Source organism: Carassius carassius, chromosome 7, assembly GCF_963082965.1.
Source record: "Carassius carassius chromosome 7, fCarCar2.1, whole genome shotgun sequence".
Lineage (NCBI taxonomy): Eukaryota > Metazoa > Chordata > Actinopteri > Cypriniformes > Cyprinidae > Carassius > Carassius carassius.
The window spans coordinates 31,699,972-31,723,181 of NC_081761.1; the positions used below are offsets into that span (position 1 = coordinate 31,699,972).

The 23,210-nt window shown below is 37.0% G+C and overlaps 1 protein-coding gene across 1 annotated transcript in view; it reads left to right on the forward strand.

Moving 5' to 3' along the window:
- LOC132144243 (cilia- and flagella-associated protein 58-like) overlaps positions 1-23,210 on the forward strand; it is a 98,010-nt gene that overhangs the window by 61,368 nt on the left and 13,432 nt on the right. The window contains exons 15-17 of the mRNA XM_059555025.1: positions 7,248-7,359; positions 7,450-7,554; positions 20,737-20,856. Coding sequence (XP_059411008.1) covers positions 7,248-7,359; positions 7,450-7,554; positions 20,737-20,856 — 337 coding nt within the window. The remainder of the gene's footprint in view (positions 1-7,247; positions 7,360-7,449; positions 7,555-20,736; positions 20,857-23,210) is intronic.

Genomic DNA, 23,210 nt, shown 5'->3' on the forward strand with positions numbered 1-23,210 from the left:
TTTCTTCTCTTAAGCGTGAACATTTGTAGTAGTTTAGCGGTCGATATATCATTGAAATATGTCACTTTCTACAAATTAAAAATGGTGAAGCTCTTTTGTGTGTATGTGTCGATCATGGCAAATGTGAACTGTGATCAAGCATGGAACATTATACTCTTTCATACTGCCCGAAAGTGCATTTAGTTTACATCGGAATCTAGGGTTGCATGGCATGGTGCTGAAAAAGTACAACAGTTCCCAATAAAAAGAAATATAATAATTATAATAATATTTCTTATTATTATTATTATTATTTATCAGATTTATATACCTGTCTTGGGTGACAATATGCTCCTACTGCGACTATATGAAAAATGACAAAAGTTTCAAAAATCATTCAACAAGATTTCCATCTTTTGTTCACCTCTGGTTGAGCTAGGTGAAGCAATCGGAACCATATGCCCCCCCCCCCCCCCATCCTCTTGCTCATTAGAAAACGGAAACTTGAAAAGCAGTTGAGTGGCATCCTGACAGATGAATTCCCAGTAATCCGCTTCCATTTAAATCAGCATGAATATTTCATAAGAATTAAATCAATGTTCCTTAAGCATTGTCTAACTGCTAGCTGCGCTACCTTGAGCCTTACTTGCGTTATAGGCTGCTTTCTTCAATCAAACCAAAGATACAATCCCTCATATATTAAGAGTTTTTATGCATGCAGTCTTTACACATGTTCTTGGCAGCTGGTAAAACTCGAAATCTAATGAGGGAGAGAGAAATGTCAGCTTTCTTTTAGTAAAAACAAAAACGAAAAGTATAAGCAAGAAATAAACAGTCAGCCGGTCATTACTGCAAAATAAAGCAGGGGGGTCTTAAATCATCCTGAAGTTGTTTTGCAATAATAACTGACTGAAGATGGTCCAGCTTGTCGCATGACTACATTCCCAAAAAGCTATAAAATATTTATGCGGTACTACAGAGATACAAAAAATAGTATTCCAGAATTATTATTATTATTATTATTAAAATCTGCTGTTTCCAAACCAGGGTTGTTGTAGTGATGTCATGACAACTCTCTGAAGAATTTAGCATGGTAATGGATATGACAAAGTCAATGTATTTGGTTTTGGCGGAAGAGATTTTGTATGTTGCTGAATTGCTGTTGCTGTTGTTGTAAATTATTGCTGCTGCAAAGCAAGTACAGTACATGAACTTGCTACTGCCAATACATATGCTGATATGGTGCTGTGAGTATTTAAGATATACCGCTGCTGAACAAATAGCAAATACAATAACCCATAGCAGATCTATAAAGGTAGAGCTGGGGAAGGTGTAGGCTGGAAAATTCTCCAGTTAATGCTAATCAGCCATTTAAATGTAAAGCAGCAAGCTAATTGGCTGTTTATGCAACATGAACCAATCAGCTTATGCCAGCTAGTTTGACACTGTAAATATCATCAGTTTGGGTTCACATTCTGTTCTGTCACAGAGACAGGTGGAATATCTCAAGACACCTATATCAGTGATATATGTCAGGCGATAGATACATTATGTGTGGTGTTTATAAGAATCACTTGTGGGAGCTTTAGGGTCATACATGTGGAAGTGCTATGGCCTATAGGAGGTGACTGTTAATGTTTCGTAGTGGGAAGATGCTGGTGCTAATGTTGCTGATGATAATTAGACCTGTACATATTAACAAGGCCAGTTAATGACACAATTGCCTTTTGTTTTACTATTTTCTGCTATTGCCTGCAAATATGTGTGGTTTCAGTGGGTCTGAACACAGGAAAATGTGTGTGTGTGGGCGAGAGTCCTGAACTCTATAAGCATGTTGATTAAAGTTTAAGTCCCTGATATCAACCCTGCCTTCGTTTATAATTCAATCCATATAGCCCAACCAACTCTTTCTCTCGCCTTCTGTATCTCCAGGCAGATCTCAGTCAAAGCAACAGCAAAAAGGAGGAATACAAACTAAAACACTAAGAGAAAGAAATAGATAAAATGCATGTGGGCTTCTTTTTACCATTCTAAATCAGTTATTTATTTGTCATAGTGAAATTAATTTGTTGACAGCGAAAGATGGATTGCTTGCTTTCGTTTAGTGGACAGTGATGTATTTATGCAAAACACAATTGAGAAGAGAGAATAGTGAGAGCATAAAAACAAAATCTTTGCCAAAAATACAATTAAAATGCATAAATTAAAGCCACAGCCAGCAAAAGGCAAGCAAATGGAAAGGCTGCCTTTATTTGTCATAGTCTGAACAGGAAATCCTTTCAGGGTTCTATTGTCTGCTGTAAGGTGTAGTAAAATGAACAATGACTAAGATTAATATGGTCTCCCTGAAGCACTGATGTCAGTAACATATTTTTCGGACCATAAGTCGCACCTGATTATAAGTCGCATCAGTACAAAAATACATCATGACAAGGAAAAAAACATATTTAAGTGGCACTGGACTATAAGTCGCATTTATTTAGAACCAAGAGAAAGAATTACCATCTACAGCTGCGAGAGGGCGCTATATGTTTTCAGTGTAGACTACAGGAGCACTGAGCAGCATCTCTGGCAGCATAGACCGCCCTCTGGCGGCTGTAGACGGTAATGTTTTCTCTTAGTTCATTTCTCTCTGTTCATGTCAAATTAATTTTGACAAATAAGTCGCACCTGACTATAAATCGCAGGACCAGCCAAACTATGAAAAAAAGTGTGACTTATAGTCCGGAAAATACGATAATTACTGTGTGCTCTTGTCACATTTTATGTTATTCTCTTTCTTATATGTAGTATATTCTTTTCAAAGTGTAGAAAAATCATGCATTTCCGTGCACACAATACTAAGTAGCTTTTGTGAGTGCCACTAAAAGTATTTTATTAAAGCTCCAGGAAAAAGTGCTGGCTAGATTTCCCACATACAAACGTATGGTGAGAACTGAAGTAATCTAAATGCAATGTGAAGAAGTCTTAGTGTTTCAGGGTCGGATTAGACCTGTCTTGAGCAAAGTGATCACAGAATACTTCCTCTGACCTAATAAAAGTTTTGACAAAGTAAATGGAAGTGGCACTGGCAATTGTGGCTTTCCAATTGATGCCTGTTTTGATGTTTTTAAAAGTTGTTTTCTTCATTTGGTTGATATTAATAGTGCTGTAATAGTAGATTGACTACATGTATGATAAAATATGTATACATGTCTTTTTGTGTGTATGCACATTCCATTCCTGATTGTCTGTTGGGATTTCCAGTGACTTTTTCTGAGCATTACATCTGCACACAAGTATCTGGCGACATGTCTATTGCTGTGTCTAATTTAGAAGGCTGCACCCTCCGTAGGCCACATTTGTCAGCCGCATACATAATTGAGACTGTCTCAATTCAGAAAAGTTACCATTACATTCCAAAGAAGGCAAGAAATTATAGTAATTAGGCTTCAAAAGGAATAATGGTTACTTTTCTAAAAGTAGTTGTGCGGAATGCACAGTATATGGCCGAGAAATGCAACCTACATAGGGTGTAAACTAGAGCTGAAGATCTTTGCCCGAACCCGACGGGACCCGACGGGTTCGGTTGGGTTCGGGCTTAATTTATATCATTTTACACGGGCTCGGGCTCGCGCTCAGGTTTGCGAGGTAAACGAGCGGCCATGTGATGTGTTTCGATTAGCGCGAGAAAGATGCGAAAATGGATGCTGAGTAGGTGTAACGCAGGCTTGCCTCTGGTGATTACGTTTTGGTTGCACCAGCAACTAATCCAATCTCTGAGGTGTGGAAAAGTTTTGACCATGTTTCTAATGAGAATAATAAGTGAAAATGGTGTACAATCAGTGAGCGCAGGACCGCGCTGAAGCCATCTACAGTGGATTCAATCATTTTCCTCCACAAAAACATGTAATCTCTGTGAGTAAAGGTTTTTCAAATGATAACTAAATATTCACTTAGTCTTAAAATGCATAATGTGGACAGAGATATGATAATGTTGGCATTTTTGGCACCTAACTTTTAAGGCCCGATTAAGGCTCTAGTGTATACCTTATATGAAGTTACTGAATCATTAATTTAATTGATTCGTTTAAGAAAAAATGTTCAGCAAAAAATTGAATCACTTAATCAAATAAACAAATGATTTATTCTGTACCGCTGATTCATCCATGAATGAAAATTTTGATAGTTGTTATGACCTTATTTTCCTTACAAAACAATTAATTTATGAATGAAACACCACAGAACATGTGAGAACGCTCTGAGATGTGCAGTGGTTCTGTTGTGGATTTGTTTGAAACTATTTCCTTTGGTAGAACAAGATACATGTAATACGCAATGTGTAATATGTAATGTTTTCTTTATAAAGACAGTTTTCCTGCTGTACGACAAAATCAAAATCAGAAAACAGCAACTGTTTATGTGTGTACATCGTTGTCTGACAATGATGCAACAGGTGTTCAAGAGGATTCCTCTTCACATCAAAGCACCTGAGGTCTTGTTTGTTTGCTTTGCCATCAATTTTAATGAAGAAAGACACTTATTAAAGACTCAGGTTAGGGTCTAAACATGAACACTTGATATGTACAATAATAGAGAGCTTACAGTTACCACGCACTACATGGGAAATAATAGATTTACGTTATTAAGTATAAGTAAACCTAATATTTACTAGATAAAATAAAGTTATTTAATAAAGTTTTTACTGAACACTTTAATGAACTCTAGATTGTAATTAGTGTTTCTGTTTAATCTGGGACCGATCCTCGTTATTAACAAATGGCTTATTAGCATACCTATTATTAATTTATTGGCTGTTTATTAGTACTTATAAAACTGCATGATCATATTCTATATGCCTAATCCTACCCACTTAACAACTACCTTACTAACTATTAATAAGCAGCAAATTAGGAGTTTATTGAGGAAAAAAAATCATAATTAAGACAACTGGACCTTGTAACTCAACATATTAAATATATATATTTATAGCTTGTTTCTTAGCAATATATTTTTTAAAACTAAATTTGGCTTAAAGTGCCTTATATGACATCTAAAACAGGCTTTTGCATCAGGAGCATGGCTGTGATGCCTTAAAATAAAGCCTCTGTATAGCTCAGTAGGTTTTGGAACGGAGTCATTGAGACAGTTATAAATATTAAAGATGACAAGCAACCCAAAACAAGAGCTAATGCCAATTTTTCTCCCTCAAACATAGCAAACACTAACAGCACTGATTTTGTCTGAATCATCAATAACGAAAAAAGACCTTGTATGTCTTGAGAAATCAATCTTTGCCATTTAGAAGCAATTCCACTGTCTTTTAGCAAAAACAACATTTGCAAAAACTTCTCCAGTTTATTCACATTGCTAGACAAATGATAGTACACTGACAATTTTGGTAATAGAGTTTTTTCCCCCAAAGGAAATGACTTATTGATCAATTTAGCATGCTAATCGCTAACACCCTCATAAACTCAACCTGCATTGCGCTCAGGTAAATGAGCTGTGCGCTATGATCATCCATCTCTCTCCATTGCTTCACAGAAAAAGTTCTAGGACATGCTGTTTAAACAGAGCTTCATATATTTTCAACTGAGCATTCAGCTGGTTACAGTATGGATCTCTGTCATCTCTGTAACACATATTCATTATTGTTGATGGAAGTTGTAAGTCAGTGGTTACTTTTTGTGTACTTTTTTATGACTAAAAATTGGTGATTAGAATTAGTAGAATTAGTAGTCATGTGACTATGACATACTACCTGATTCACATACTTTTTATGGAAATAGGCATATTTGGACACAAAGACTGATTATATAATGGGTTTCCGTGCTTTTGTTGTGTTGTGCCAGTCATGTCTGGTGTAGACAGGGTGTTGTTTTATCTACCTTTCATTCACTTTTCTGTTCTTCTGTTTCATGAAGATTTGTGTGTGTGTGTGTGTGTCCTTAGATGACGATTTTGCAATTTATTTATTTTCAATGTATTTCAAGAGGCTTTTCTATTGTGGCTGAAATGGTGTAATTAGCTTTTTCCAGACTCTGGCAAGCCACTAGTGCTTATAGGTTGGCTGAAGGAGCTTTCAAGTTGTTTACTTGCGGAGTTGAATCACTGTAATAGGTCAAAGGAAGACACTGGCTTTAGCTAGACTTGCCATAAGTGACACTGTTGTAGGGGTATAGTACACACAGAATACGCTGTTGTGCAAAATAAAAGGTGGGTGCAATCTAACAAAACACAAGTGGGATCTTTTCTTCAGTTGTCCACAATTACCACAACAAATCAAACATTGTAACAGAGAGATGTTACACTTTAAAGTAAACCCTTGAAATGCTAGTCCCACCCCCCAGACTTTTCTGATTTGTTGAGTAAAGGGATAGTTCTCCCAAAAAATACAATTTGCTGAAAATTTACAACTAAGCTGTAGATGAGTTTGTCTTTCATTGGAACAGACTTGGAGAAATTTAGCATTGCATCGCTTGCTCACCATTGGATCATCTGCAGTGAATGGGTGCCGTCAGAATGAGAGTCCAAACAGCTGATAAAAAACATCACAATAATCCACAAGTAACTGACATGACTCCAGTCCAACAATAGCTGTCTTGTGAAGAGAAAAATACTTTATTAAGGCATTTTAACTTCAGTCAGGCATAGAGATGGCAAAAATTATTACAAATATTAAAATAATTCACTTACATTGAGAAGCCATATATTGAGGCAAAAATATCATAAGTAACATATGTAACACCCTTACTGCACAGCAATTTTGGAGGCAAAATGTTCTTCAAAACGTGAAAAATCTAGTTTGAAACCAAAATTGATGCACAACTAATCTGAAAAATGATGAGACTATGCAGCGAATATTTACATAGACCAACCCTAAAAGAGTTGCAAATGCTAGAATGTATCGTGTGTTTGCCTATAGAAAAGCATACATGTCTACATCAAACAAGCTTGCTGCAGAGAGGGAAAGGTCAGCTAGGATTATGCTGTGAGCCATAACCTGTCGATATGAGATCTAAGAGATTTGTTTCTCCCTCTCGCTTCCATTCACCCTCTTGTTTGCATTTCCCTGTTTGTGCCTGTTGTATTGCATAAGTAAATAAGTGAAGTGCAGGCTTTTAGAACCTCTCACACAAACTCATTTTCAAAGTGGTATTGCATCCTGCCAGAATGCAGGGACTTTAAATGACTGACTATGAATTAGTAGATTATTGATGCTTTTATTGTGGCCTGGAAACCAGAGTCAGATTTACTCTACTGGTGTTTCTTTGTTCTGATGGCAGACATGAAGTGTTTCATATGCAGAGGGAGCTGCTGAAAGAGAGGACAAGATGTCGAGCTCTAGAGGATGAGCTTGGCAATCCCTTGAATGTCCACCGCTGGAGAAAGCTAGAGGTATGGGCTTGCATAAGCGTGTTACAGAAACAGTTATATAAATAATACAGTCTTCCAAAATAGATTGATTTTAATTCTCTTTTTTTGTAGGCGAGTGATCCAAGCGGCTTTGAACTGATTCAGAAGATTCATTCTCTTCAGCGGAGGCTGATAGCTAAGACTCAGGAGGTTGTGGAGAAAGAGCTTATGCTACAGGTGAGAAGATTCTGTAATTGGTGTAAGTCATTGAACAGTCCTAGTGCCACTAGTGCCAGTCATTGCCCACCACAGATTCATATCATTAGTCTGCACATAGAATTAGAGAAATTAAAATTATATACACTAACATTTGGAGTCAGGAGACCGGTTTATTTATTTATGCATATGTATTATGTTTTTCAAAAGTGACATTAAAGATATATAATATATTATACTGCAAATAAATGGATTTTTTTTTTGTCATTCATAAAAGAATCCTTAAAAATAAAGTAATGCTAAAAAAAGAAAAATTAAATAATAATAATAATAAAATACTACTAATAATCATAGTTTCACAAATAATTTTAACCAACACAACCATTTTTAACTTTGACAAAAAAGCAGCTTTGCCATCACAAGTATAAATTAAAATAGAACACAGTTTACATTTAATATATTAAAATAATAATAATATTTCACAACATTACTGTTTTTACTTGTTCTGCAATTCTTAAATCTTAGCGATAACTATATTTTAGTTAAATTCTTTAAAAATAGATTAGTTATATTTAAAAAAAAAGTTATCAAATTGATATTGATTTTCTCTGTTCTACATTTGCATATGCTGCTTTAAGGCAATTTAAAGTTATCTAAAAGTAATACAGATTGTGCTACTTTAAGATTGTGATATTTGGTTATTAGGTTACTGAATAACTTTTTTCTGTGCCTGTAGCACTTTTGGACAAAATGCCACAGATTTCCACATAATCATTAAACCGTTTTACTCTTCCTCTGTGCCTTGCTTGTTCCAATATTACATATTTGGACTAATTTGATTATGCTTCCAGCTCCTAATAACAGTAAAGTACTCTCTACTTTTACCATATTAAAATCCATCCCACAGAATTTTTGCAGATTTTGTCTGGATGGATAATTAGTGATTTTTACTGGAGTCCATTGTTAATGTACTGTATCCTAAAAGAGAGACCAATTTTCATATCCTCCCTGCCATTCAGCTCAATAATATACAACAAGCAGAGTCTATCATTTATAGAAAGCTTCCGGCTTTGCTACCGTTCGGACGTTCTAGCTTACTGCTCTGCGCTTTGCTTCTTATTTCTGTACTTTTCTCTGATTTTTCTAAGATTTTTCTAAGATTTCTACATCAGCAGATAAGCACAGTGCTCAAAAAACAGTTTTTTTGGCACAAACGCTAAAACTAAAAACTCTTTGGGACTTTGAAAGCAGCTTACATTCCAGAGAGGGGAAAACAACTGCCTACATTCAAACAGAAGAGAGAAAAAAATGCCTCCTGTTGGATCTACTTGTTGCATGAACTGCTGCAAACTTCTACAAAGGATTGTGATTCTTGAAACAAAGTTACTTGCTGGAATTCCAAAACAGACGGAGCACTTAGCAGATCGTCGTCATGGACCTTCTCAGCATACAGCCAGTGATTCCCATGAATCTTCTGAATCTCAACAGTTTATACCAAGTGTAGAGGAACAAGCCGAAACTGATCACCACACTAATCGATGGCACAAACAGGGAGCGAGACCCAATGGAAAACGAAATATCAGATTGTCACTAGTTTCTCGTATTGCTGCCGTAGCTTCCTCTACCCCAGATTCAACTATGACAAGACTTGTGAATACTGGCATTCAACCACCCCCTATACATCTTGAGAACAGATTTGAAGCATTAATGAATGTGGGTGAGGAATCCCCAAATGTATTTAAAGATGGATCTGATCAGCCAGCAGCTAACATCGCTACTAACAGGCGCTCAAGGTCGAGCAGACAGCGGCTTTCAGCTCAGAGCGCAGCCGAGCCAAGGACTCTGATAGTGGGTGACTCTGTTATCAGAAACATCCGTAGCAGGACTACAACAACATGCTGCCTTCCTCAAGCAACGGTCTCTGATGTGAACAAGGAACTTCAGAACATTCTGGTGAAGCACAAGACTGCAAATCGAATTATAATCCATGTGGGGAAGAATGATATTCGGAAAGAGCAGTCAGAACTCCTTAAGAAGGACTTCAGTGAACTCTTTGAAACACTTCGAAGACTCAAAGTTCAGTCGTTCATCAGTGGACCACTACCAGCAAGGGGAACAAATATGTTTTCACGGTTGCTTGGGCTGAACACATGGCTACAAAGATCTTGTAATATAAAAGGAGTGAATTTCATCGACGACTTCAATCTTTTCTGGGGCCATAGACAATTGTTTAAACCGGATGGCCTCCACCCAAACAAACTTGGTGCCAGAGTGTTTAAGGACAATATCTACTTTTCCCTCCGTCATCCTTCAGCAGAGTGTGTCAATCCATTCAGCACACACACACCGGGTCCGAGTCATCATGTGGTTGACATATCCCACAAGGACACTGATAACACCACACAGCCAAAACAAACACTGCTCATGGAAACTATCCTGACTGAGCCCTGCCTACAGACCTCCTCACAGACTGACTGTGATGTATCAAAACAGCTACAAGATTCAGCACCCAGGGATTACTTTCTGGAAAACAGCCAGGGAAGCCAGGACAACATATCACAGCCACCGGAAACACCAGAGACACAGCCCATCTCACCAGACACATTATTACTTTCTCCACCATCTCCACTTCTGTGCTTCTCGCAGAAAATGGAGGAATTGGTGTATGCTGGGACTAAACTCTCTCACTCATTTGCTGCAAGCCCGCAGATATCACACACAAAAAAAAAACGGCAGGCCCCAAAACCACCAAAGCCTGTGGTCCCTGCTCCTGCGAGAGCTCTTCGACCACTGACACAACGCCAGGGCCCAAACCCTCTATCTGCTGAAGGTGAACCAAAAACAACTGATAGCAGCTCTCAGTGATATGTGTTGGGTCCCCGCTATAATAACAGCAACATTCACAAATGCCTACTGAACAAGCGGGAACCCAGTGTGCCTGTAGCTTTCTCTATTTCAGTTTTATCACGTGATAGAAAGTCTAAGGCCATCTCAAGCCGAAGGGCAAACTCATCTAATCTGCGGCCTATTATGCATCAAACTAAAATTGATGTAAAGACACAAAGCACAGCCATCAAGTTAGCATCTTTCATGAGTTCCCATTTACTTATAATTAAATAAAGGTTATGCGTATTTGGCGTGCTGTCCGGGGGGAGAGCTCCGAGCCCGGCAAGACTCCCGAGCCCGGGGCACCCCCCCCCGTCCGGGGATAGGGGTCTGAGCTCGGAGTTCGGCTTAGCCCAAGTGCTCCCCTGAGTTTTTCTACCTGAGTTGGGGTAGAAACTTGGCTGAAGGTGCGAGATCGGGGTGGCGGAGGGATTCTGAAAGTCGAGAGATAACGAAGGTAGGAAGTACTTGATTATTTATAGGCGTTTTCTCGAGCTGATTGGTAACCAGTGTAATTGCTGATGATGATGAACTGGCCGTGTTAATTATCCGTGCAATCTTCTCCCGAAATTCGTTTGTGAAACGTCACTTAAACATTCGCTTACTAAAAAATAAATCATTTCTAATCAATGACTTTATAACCACAAACAATCTGGATTTTATGTTTCTAAACGAAACATGGCTTGAAGACAGCTGCAATGCAACAGTCCTTAATGAAGCAGCCCCTCCTAACTTCACTTACATGAGTGTCTGCAGGACTGTTAGGAGAGGTGGGGGTGTAGCTGCTATATTTAAAGATGTCTATCAATGCAAGCAAGTGTCATTTGGTCAGTACTTGTCTTTTGAATATCTAGGGATTGTGCTGAAAGGTGCTCCACGCATTCTGTTTATTATTATTTATAGGCCTCCAAAATACTCTCCAGCCTTTGTTGAAGAGGTCACAGAAATTTTATCAATGATTTCCTCAGAGTTTGACTGTTTTGCTATTGCAGGGGATTTTAATATTAACATAGATAATTCAGAAAACAAAACTACAAAAGAAATGATAACGGTTCTAAACACTTTTGACCTGATTCAGCATGTGCATGGTTAAGAAAGTTAAGAATGTTATTGATGATATTGCTCCAATAATAATCAGAAAGAAAACAAACAGACAGAAATCAGTTTGGAGAAGATCAACAGCAGTTCAGACTATGAAAAGACAATGCAGAAAAGCAGAGCGGATGTGGCGGAAGACAAAACTTGAAATTCACTATAGCATCTACAAAGACAGCCTTCATGCTTTTAATGTGAAACTAGCCACAGCTAGACAGAATTTCTTCTCAAACCTTATAAACAGTAACTTAAATAACACTCGTACTCTTTTTGTCACTGTTGAGAGACTGACAAACCCCCCAAGTCAGATTCCCAGTGAAATGCTCTCAGACAGCAAATGCAATGAGTTTGCATCCTTCTTCTCTGAGAAGATCATCAATATCAGGAAGGCGATTAGCACATCCTCAAGTAATGCAGAGGTCAGACAGATTAGGCCACAATATAAAAAAGATACTATGTCGATTTTTGAAGCAATTGATAGCAAAATTCTGGAAGACATAGTGCAGCACCTAAAATCGTCAACCTGCTATCTTGACACACTTCCCACATCTTTTTTCAAAAATGTGTTTAACTGCTTAGAAGCAGATCTTTTAGAAGTGGTGAACGCCTCACTTCTTTCTGGGACATTTCCAAACTCCTTAAAAAATGCAGTTGTTAAGCCCCTCCTGAAAAAGAGCAATCTTGATAACACCATTTTGAGCAATTTTAGACCAATATTTAATCTTCCTTTTATAGGTAAAATTATAGAAAAGGTAGTTTTTAATCAGCTGAACAAATACTTACACTCAAATGGATACCTGGACAATTTTCAATCTGGTTTTCGACCTCATCACAGCACAGAGACAGCACTCATTAAGATAATAAATGATATTCGCTTAAATTGTGACTCTGGCAAAATATCGGTGCTGGTATTGCTAGATCTCAGTGCTGCGTTTGACACTGTCGATCATAACATACTACTAGAGAGACTGGAAAACTGGGTCGGGCTTTCTGGGTTGGTTCTCAAATGGTTCAGGTCATACTTAGAAGGGAGAGGTTATTATGTGGGTCTAGGAGAGCATAAGTCTAAGTGGACATCCATGACATGCGGAGTCCCACAAGGGTCAATTCTTGCACCGCTCTTGTTTAGCCTGTATATGCTTTCCCTAAGTCAAATAATGAGAAAGAACCAAATTGCCTATCACAGCTATGCTGATGATACCCAGATTTACCTAGCCTTATCTCCAAATGACTACAGCCCAATTGACTCCCTCTGCCAATGCATTGATGAAATTAATAGTTGGATGTGCCAGAACTTTCTTCAGTTAAACAAGGAAAAAACTGAAGTCATTGCATTTGGAAACAAAGATGAAGTGTTCAAGGTGAATGCATACCTTAACTCTAGGGGTCAAACAACTAAAAATCAAGTCAGGAACCTTGGTGTGATTCTCGAGACAGACCTTAGTTTCAATAGTCATGTCAAAGCAGTAACTAAATCAGCAGACTATCATTTAAAAAACATTGCAAGAATTAGATCTTTTGTTTCCAGCCAAGACTTGGAGAAACTTGTTCATGCCTTCATCACCAGCAGGGTGGACTATTGTAATGGGCTCCTCACCGGCCTTCCCAAAAAGACCATTAGACAGCTGCATCTCATCCAGAACGCTGCTGCCAGGATTCTGACTAGAACCAGAAAATATGAGCATATCACACCAGTCCTCAGGTCCTTACACTGGCTTCCAGTTACATTTAGGATTGATTTTAAAGTACTTTTACTTGTATATAAGTCACTAAATGACCTAGGACCGAAATATATTGCAGATATGCTCACTGAATATAAACCTAACAAAGCACTCAGATCATTAGGATCGAGTCAGTTAGAAATACCAAGGGTTCACACAAAACAAGGGGAGTCCTCCTTTAGTTACTATGCCGCCCGCAGTTGGAATCAGCTTCCAGAAGAGATCAGATGTGCTAAAACACTGGTCACATTTAAATCTAGACTTAAAACTCATCTGTTTAGCTGTGCATTTATTGAATGAGCACTGTGCAATGTCCGAACTGATTGCAATATATATTTTCACTGTTTTTTTTTATTTAATTTTATGTAAAATCATTTTCTTACTGTTTTAAATTCATTTTGATGAAGTACAGTTTTAATAATTTTAAAAGTTTTAAAATTGCTTGTTTTATTCTTGTTATTATTTTTCTTCATTACTATTTTACTTTCTTTTATGTAAAGCACTTTGAATTACCATTGTGTACGAAATGTGCTATATAAATAAACTTGCCTTGCTTTGCCTTGCCTTCTCAGATGTAGCAGGTGCTCGAGTAGAGCTTCTTGAGGGACCAAAGTTTGTTTACATAAATGCACTTGGAATCTCTGATTAGGTTATGAATGGAGAGATGGAGAGAGGTGCTGTTGGCGTGACTAGGATAAGTTATATGCTTTCTTGGTTATGTGTTTGAGATTTTTAATTGAGTTTGTTTGTTTGAAGACTATAATGGTGGCTCCAAAGCAACTTATCAGAAATGTTATAAAGCTGAGAGAGGGAAAAGACAAATAGGACAAAAAAGTTCTCGGTTTGTCTGAAAGAGACAGACAAAATGTTCTAGGAGAAACTGTCCACTTTACTTCCACCATTACGAGAGGGGAAGACATGGGCTGTAATGTTCGGTTTGATGGTGTTAAGAGTTTTTCTCACTTCGGATCTTGAGCTCAGATGCAGTGGAAATGATAAAATGGGCTTTCAAAATGCCATTAACATCAGACAGACAGACAGACAGTTTAAAAAGGTTCCTTTCACTGCCTGTATCAAATGAAGCTTAACAGACTGGATCGCAATCTTAGGACATGAGCAGCCGTTTTCAGGGATCAGATCATATCAAAATGTGTTTGATTTTTTTTTAGGTCATCACTAGATTCACCTTTTCTTCCTAAACTCAATTCAGAACACACTATTGATATTTATACAAGCTGTGGTGGATATTATAAAGCCTCTTTCACACTGCACGTTGGTCCCGGAAAATTGCTGTGTCGCCTTCTGTGTGAACGCAAACATGTCGTGGGATTTATTCCGGGATTGATCCTGAGTTGGGGACCTAGTAACATTGCCGGGTTGAGTCCTGGAACAAGCTCTGTGGAAACAAAAGCCAGAACTAATGCCGTAAAGGGTGTGTCGTAGTGATGAAGCACGTTGTCGTGCGACTCTTTTACCTGGTGCTTTGAAGGCAGATCAACGTTCGCAACGGAAAAAATATTTGCAAACTGTAATGAAGCAGAGATCAGTTAGCTCCTCACTATCTGCGCTGAAGCTGAGATCGTTCGACAGCTTAAGTGAAAGTTAACGTGCCTAGCGTTTTCGACTCGTACATTACGCATCACATCTTGATTTCATGTGTCATTACGGGACCTTTACGGGTTGTGTGTGAATGCACGCTCATATTCCGGATAATCACTGGCAATGTGAAAGGGGCTAAGTCTAACAACCTGGGTAAAATTGCCGGGAAACATTACCCATGTTTTTTCCGGAATCGCAGTGAGAAAGGGGTGTCTCACATTAATTCTGTTTGATGCAGCTATGAACTTCTTTTAGAATGCATAAATTAATCAGCATTGTGCGATTTCTCACAAATTCAGTTCCAGTCTGAAAATCAATGAATATGCCGATGGACTGCAGATGAAATGAACCCACCTTCGAAGGAACATTGGGATGCAGTGCTAATTAGGTTAAAGCTGACTGCCTTGCAACACCCATTTAACTCATTGTGTGATTATAAAGTCACTCAGCTAGGCTCTGTGTATCGGCTTAAACAATGTGAGTCTTGAGCTGCCTTTGATGCCTTTTAAAACAACCCCACCACAGTTGTTAGACAGCAGGGCATTGTTGTATTGTTTTGTAGCTGTTTGCACTGATAATTTAGGACACAATAGCAAAAAACCATTGCAGTCAAGACAACGCTGCACTTCTGTAGATGGAGGGGTGATCCAGAAATGAAGCGAGACAGGTTCCATTTTGAATATAATACCCATTATAGATCTTGAAGTATTCACAATGCAGCACTTTATGGCAAAACAAAGAGCAGGTGCTGATTTTCACACATATGCAGACTCTAATTGTTGCATTATTTGCATTGAGCCAGTGCGATAATGAAAGAGGCAAAGAACATGTCATGTCAGTTAATATTCGTGCAGACAAATCTGGACAGGCGATTAGTGGTTAACTATTTATTCATGAATGGTGGCCGTAAGATATGGCCCAGTGACTCACCGAATTACAAACTGAGGTATGACAGGAAAGTCTGTTTTACCTGCAACAAACAGCAGAGTTTATTATGCCCTACAGGTAATGTAATATAAACCTGTAACACAGATAGGTCGTAAGGTCTGTGATAGGTTTCCATCAGGTGCCGTAGAGTTAGATTGAGTTTTCTGAGCTAAAGTTTTCATTTGGGTAAAAGAGAAAGGAAGGTGATATTGTATCGCAGGAGATCCAGCACTAAGAGAGAGCTTGTGACTTCTTATTTCAAAAGCTCATGCATGTAGACTTCCTGTCTTTCAAACACTATATACTTCAGTCCTAACTCTCTCGCTGCTTACACACACAGACCTGTTTAGTACACACTACTATGAGTTATGTTAAGCACCATAGACATGACAACAAAAAAAAAAAAAACGCTAAAAACAAATTTAAATATTAGCATTAAGCTAAACTGATTTCTAAGCTAGTTTCACAGTTTAAAGGTCCCGTTCTTTGTGATCCCATGTTTCAAACTTTAGTTAGTGTATAATGTTGTTGTTAGAGTATAAATAATATCTGTAAAATTCTAAAACTGAAAGTTCAATGCCAAGCGAGATATTTTATTTAACAGAATTCGCCTACATCGAACGGCCAGTTTGGACTACATCCCTCTAGTTCCTTCTTTAATGACATCACTAGAACAGTTTTTTGACTAACCTCCGCCCACAGGAATACACAAAAAAGGGGGCGTGATCTTGTTGCGCTCTCACCGAGAAGGAGGAAGAGTTGCGTTTTAAGAGTGTGTTTGTCGCCATGTCGTCGAAACGCTGTTATTTTCATCTCTGAGTCCAAACACCTTTGTTTGGGCTTTCCAGGTATGCTGTACTTGGAGATTAATGGTTACAATGTATGTTTAACTCGGTTCCCGAAAATTATAATCCACATGTAAAACTATGTGCAGCACATTTTGCTGAGGACAGCTTCCTCAATCTCAATCAGTTTAATGCCGGATTCGCACAAAGATTATTCTTGAAAGATGGAGCAGTTCCCTCTTTGTCTGGAGAAGGCGTTGTTTATGGACCACAACCGTTAAGTGTATTTTATTATTTAAGTTTGTGCGTTTAACAGTTTCTGTAACTTATTACACAAAGGGCAACGCTGTTTAGCTTTGTTAACTAGATGGTAGGGCTGTAAAAAAAAAATCTAATGTGTTTTCATGCGCATCTCGTCAGTTCTGTGTTCTGTGATTAGAAGTGCATCTCCAGCACGTGCATTCAGATCAGTATTGCCAGGTTTTCAAAACAAATCCTGCCCACTTGCTTCTCAAAGCTACTCCAAAACTAGCCCAATCGCATTTCCAGGAGGGCAGCGTGCGCTAAGCTGGTTTCGAATCACAACAAAGGAACCGCTGGCCCAATCAGAACTCGTCACGTATTTCGGAAGGAGGGACTTTATAGAACCAGCCCGTTTTTATGACTGTGAAAACAGCGTTATACAGATAAGTGAATTGTGTGAAAAATACAGTTTTTTTACACGCGAAACATGAACACGTTATATTGCACACCTAAACACAATCAAAGCTTAAAAAAAACACAAAAAACGTGACCTTTAAGATATCCCTTGCAATCTTTTGTTGTTGTTGTTGACCTTATGAGATCCACTGATTGAGACTCACTGCTTGAAGTCACAAAAGCTTTTCTCTACTCATTTATGACACAACTTGTGCCATGACAGCAGGAGCAGCAAAATAAAGTCATTGTGACTGTCAAAATCTTAGCTGTCAAGGGAGGATGTCTCCATCGTAAGACAGGTCAGAAGCCGGTAGACGTGCAATTGTCGTCCGAATTCTTTGGCAGCGAAAACTGTTGCGGGGGTGTGAAAATTGAGCGTGTTCCCATCACTGTCAGTCACAGTGTGTTGTCTTCATATCTGAATGGAGTGACACACAGAACATCTGTTTGCTTTTAAATTGCACTTGTCGTCTACCGATCGTGCTGAACAGGGACAGCAGAGCTACTCCGGTTACTTCTAGTGTTCTTCATGTCACATAGGCTTCTGTGATTATTCAGTCTGACATAGAGGAAATTAAGTCCGAATGAGGCTAAGCAATGTGACTTCCTGTTTGTTAACGATGTGTAAAAATACTTAAGTAAGAGGATGACTATAGAAGACATGCTGTTAAATATGAGCTTGGGGGAGAGAGATGGAAATGGAGTAAAAATGAAAGAAAGAGAGCAAGGATATGGAGAGATGAGGATTTGAAGGGCCCTGTGGTGTGGTCATTAAAAGCCAGATATTCTTTGTCATTTCCTCAGGGAGGATGAATTATTATCAGAGTATCGTATTTATAGACATTGTTTTTCTATTCGGTAGGTACTGTAAAATACATTTTTAATAACTATCATCAGGCTAATCCACTTTATGACAAAGTATGATTTTATTTTTTGTGTGTATTTGGGAGATTTTATCTACCATATTTTATCCAATATTCAAAAAATATGCATACAAAACATGGATGAAATCTCAGTTAATTTTTCCTGGGAAACTGATGCTAATAACTGAACATGTGTCCTATGTAGAATTTCAGAAGAAATCTCAGCAGTGTCACAACCTGTACTCAGATTTGCCCTGATGGCAAGTTCTGCGATCGGCGGTCTGAGAAAAATAATTTTTATAGAGCTTAACTTATTTTGAACTCGAAATAATTCAGTTAAGAAGAGGAGCCACAAAAGACTAACCTCAGAGCAATAAATCCACGTGTAACTGTATTAGCATTATCAAACCGTGGAAGTGTTCTCGGATGCTGAAGTGATGTGTTCTTTGATAATGCGCCATGAGTGCAGATGTTTGCGTGAGACACGGAGTTGGTGAAAGGTGGAGTCTGAGACTGGGTTTGATCTCTGCCTTGTTGTCATCCTATAAAAGTCAGTGTATTAAAGTCCAGACGCCTCTCAGTCATAAATCATTCATCAGCTGACTCGCTCTCTATCACACACACACAAACACACTCACGTCACTAATGATGAAATTATGAAGAGACGGCCACCGTGGCTGTGAAGAAACAGCAAAAAGAAAGAGCAGAGAATATCTTGAGAAAAATACAGGGAGCTTTAGAGGAAAAAATGTGTTAAGCTTTCAGCTTTGCAATAAATCTATAATGTGTGTGTGTTGTGTGCAGTAATGAGTTTGAGACAAAGAACTGTTTTGTGATTGTGGAAGCCATGATTGTGTCTTCCTTTTGAATGCTGGTCCTTTTGATCGTGAACGATCTTCTTTCAGTCGTCCTAAACCCACTGAATTCATGATTTCTCCTGTGGCACATCATTTATATTCCATGGAAAATTCAGAGCCTTTATTTTGGTGATCATTCTTAGACACCAGACAGTCTGCATTTTATTAGCATTGATGAGTTTAAACTGGACAGTACTCTCTCTCTAATTAGCAACATTGATGATCCATACAGTATATATGCATGTGAGTGAGTGAGTGAGTGAGTGTGTGTGTGTGTGTGTGTGTGTGTGTGTGTGTGTCATTACATGGTCAGTGCTGCGATTAGTGTTAGTTGGCCATCTTTCTTTCCTCCACACACTTGGATAATTAACACTAGCTTACAAAATGAATTAGCTGTCAGTCCCCTGAATCTAGCTGTAGCTTTTTTTTTCAGTGATGTGACACTGAAAAATAGCATCACTCTCGTAAAAGAGATCTCATGCTCTAAACTAACAAATATCTCTTTTGAACTCTTTCCACGAGAAAAAGTGTGAAAAATTTTGGAGACAATTCTCAGAGAATTTTCACAGTGTTTTAGAGGATTTGATTCATTGTAGAATTTTTTGAAAAAGATAATAGAATAATATCACTGGGATTTGTCACTGTTTACATAAAGTAAACTAACGATAGTGAACTAATGTTAAGTACCTTTTTTTAAATATTAAACTAAATTATATATTAAATTAAAAGTTACATTAAAATTATTTTTTTTATTTGTTAATGAGAATTTGTAAATTACATAAAAAATGTATAAAAACAAATGAAATTAAAATAAATTTGGTAATTTACAATACTTCATGTTTAAAATTAAATTACATTTAAATAAAATTTTAAATTCAATTAAATTCCATTAAATTTGGTGCTTTTGGTTACTTCCTGTTAAAAATTAAAGTAAATTAAAAATGACATGAAAATTGATTTAATTCAGTTCAATTCAAGTTTTTTTGTATAGTGCTTTTCACAATGCAAATCATTGCAAAGCAGCTTTACAGAAAATTAAAGTTTCTACATTATATTTATTAATAGCTTATCTCAGGTTGAGGTCCATATGGCAGAAATGTACGGTAAAAATCAAGCAGTTAGTTAATGTCATGTAATCAAACAGACAGTGAACACTGTTAACAGCAATGATTATATGTTGCGATCAAACTTATGGCAAAATTTGGTGTTGTCTGAGGGGTTGGCATCATCTGAGGTCTTCTGGGGGGTTGACGTCATCTTCAGGGGGTTGGTATTAAAAATGAAATGAAATTAAAAATTTCATTAAATTTGGTGCTTTACCATTTACATTTTTACAATTAAATAAAATGAATGAACATTGATTACATTTAGAACATTAATTTATTAAAAACAAAAAAAAAAACTAAATTTAATTACATTGAAATGTAATAAAAAATTAAATTAAATTAAACATTTAATTAAATTAAATTAGGTATGATACTTCATTTAAAATTGAATTAAATCAAATTAGATGCTTTATAATACCTTGTTTAAAATAAAAAAAAAATAAAACACTTTAAAATTGTATTGAAAAATTAAATTAAATTAAATTAAATTAAATTAACTTTGGTACTTAATGATACTTCATGTTTAGAATTAAATACAATTAAAAATTACATTAAATTTGTATAAAAAATTGAATAAAAATTTCAATAAAATTGAATTTGGTACTTTATGATAATGCATATTTAAAATTAATTTGATTTATTTATTTTTTTACTTTGTGTTGCAGGAGAAAGAGAAACTTTACGTCGAGCTGAAACACATCCTTGCTCGGCAGCCTGGTCCGGAAGCAGCGGAAAAACTACAGGTTTATCAGCGAACACTCCGGGAGAAGACCAAACAACTGAAGGTCCGCTAATAAATTTCTTCTTCTGTTTCTTCGATATGTCAGCTGGATCCCGCGTCCCACCCGCTGAGGGCTTTATCTCATATAAATCATTCCTCCTCTCACTCCTCTCCCATCATTTTCATCTCCTCATTCCCCCTCTCACCATGAATAATTAGTTACTTCACCACTTAATTAAGAGTTCAGCTCCATCTGGAGACAGCGACCACTAATGTCATTTTTAATGAGTCGGTTCGGTTTAAGCTGCCTCGTCCTGTTCTATTAAATAGGCAAGAAGCAGAGATGAGAGCAGTTAAAAACTTATGAGTCTCTGCTGAGCCTTCGGTGACCTTATAATATCCAACTGCCATTGATATACGCTGATCTTTGAGCTGCGTTTTGATCAGGATGATCAGGATGATGAATAGGATCCAGGAAACTAGCCCTGGATCTGAAACCCAGGCTAACCGTCCTCTGCAGTCAGGACAGTAGAAAGTGCTCCATTACATTTACATTCTTTACAAAAATAGACGTAACAGAATTTAAAGACTCAAAAGTCCTTAGCTCGGCAGAAATTCAGAGCTGATCTATTAGAATATCTGCAGTGTGGAGTATAAAACTCTCTGGCGCCCTTGAGCTTAAAAATAATGGCCCGAAGGTAGGCATAGGGAGGCTTGGCTTTCTGATCATTTATTGCCAAGCTTAAAATGAGTTACGCACCGCAAGCATCACTGGCAAAGCTTTAAATAAACAAAGCTCAGCGTAATTAACATTAGAACAGAAGCCTTACTAATGAGCCAAACAGAAAAATCATCCCATTCTTTGTTTTGATTGAAGCATGTCCTCCCGCTCCAACCTCCTTTAGGAAATTAACATTAATTAACACTGGTTTTTTGACTCTCCATGCTTGCTTGGAAGATGTTTCCACAGTTTTGTCTTTGTAAAATACCCAGTGGTCTGAATATTATTATACGCTGTATGAAAAGCTCACAACAGGTGATGTATTTTGTTCATTTATTCAAAATATGCCAAAAGTGCAGTTTTTTTCTTTAAAAAGTTAATTAAACAATGCTTATTTTTGTGAAATATATATATATATATATATATATATATATATATATATATATATTAAAAAATACAAAAAATTATTACTATTGTTTATAGCTAAACAATTATTCTGCCAAATAATACTGATTTGGAATTGATTTATTATTGACTTGTTGACGTTTTTCAAATGTTATTATTTAATAAAATTATTATTTTATTTAATACAGTTATTTTATTTTAAATTATTTGTATTTAATTTTGCAAATGGAACAACATTTATATCATAAACATGTTCAATGAGCAGAAACATTTTGCCTGTCATGTGCAATTATCTTTGCAAATCATCCAATCCAAAGCCAGCTCTGCAGCAGAGCACATCCGGGATTTCTTCATTTATTACTTCCTCTCTCTTCCTCCTTCTCTTTAGCATCTCTCTTCTCTCTGTTCCTTTGGTTACTGAGCTCTGGGCTGTTGGGTCACCTGCACTATGTGGGTGGTTTGGAGCACATTGGATGAATGACAATTAGAGCTTGACTGATATGTGCAAAGATTGACGGAGATCAATGAGATGCCGCAGAAGAAATCACTCCGTTCCTTGCTCGGAGGAAGAGATGAGGTGACCGTGTCAAGCTGAACACATCCTCAGTGATAGATCATAACTGTACAACTAGGGCACATTTATAGCAAAGAGGTGCCCACTGAAGGGTGAGCGCAGCTTTAGGAAATATTTCAAAGTAATTTACAAATGGGCTCTTAGACGCTTTGCAATATTTTGATGGTTTGCAACATAACTTGAAGCACAAAAACAAAGAACTGCTTGAGGCTGTGAGTTACAGTGTTTTACCGTGATTATGTGGAGCACCTAATCATGCTGAAGAGAAGAATGTACTACTCTCATAACTAAAAGCATTAATGTTCAGTATATAATAATATGAAAAAAAGATTCCAATGAAATTAATTAAAAAAAATCATTGTTGTTAATCACCAAACAATTAATTTGCAAAGCAATATAGTTAATATGTAGGCCATTTCAGCTCTGAATTAAACTAATATATATATATATATATATATATATATATATATATATATATATATATATTTGCATAAAGAAAACAATCATATTTGTTTTAATTCAATTAACCACATTTTCCTACTAATTTTTTTTATTTTTTTTTCTCTTAACAAAATCTCAATGTCCAGATACCAGATACATATATTTTCTTTTTTATTAAAATATGCTAAAATTAATTTAATTGGAACAAATGATTATATGTAATGTACCATTGCATATAATTAAATTATGAAGATTTTTGTGCACTTGACCTGGTTAA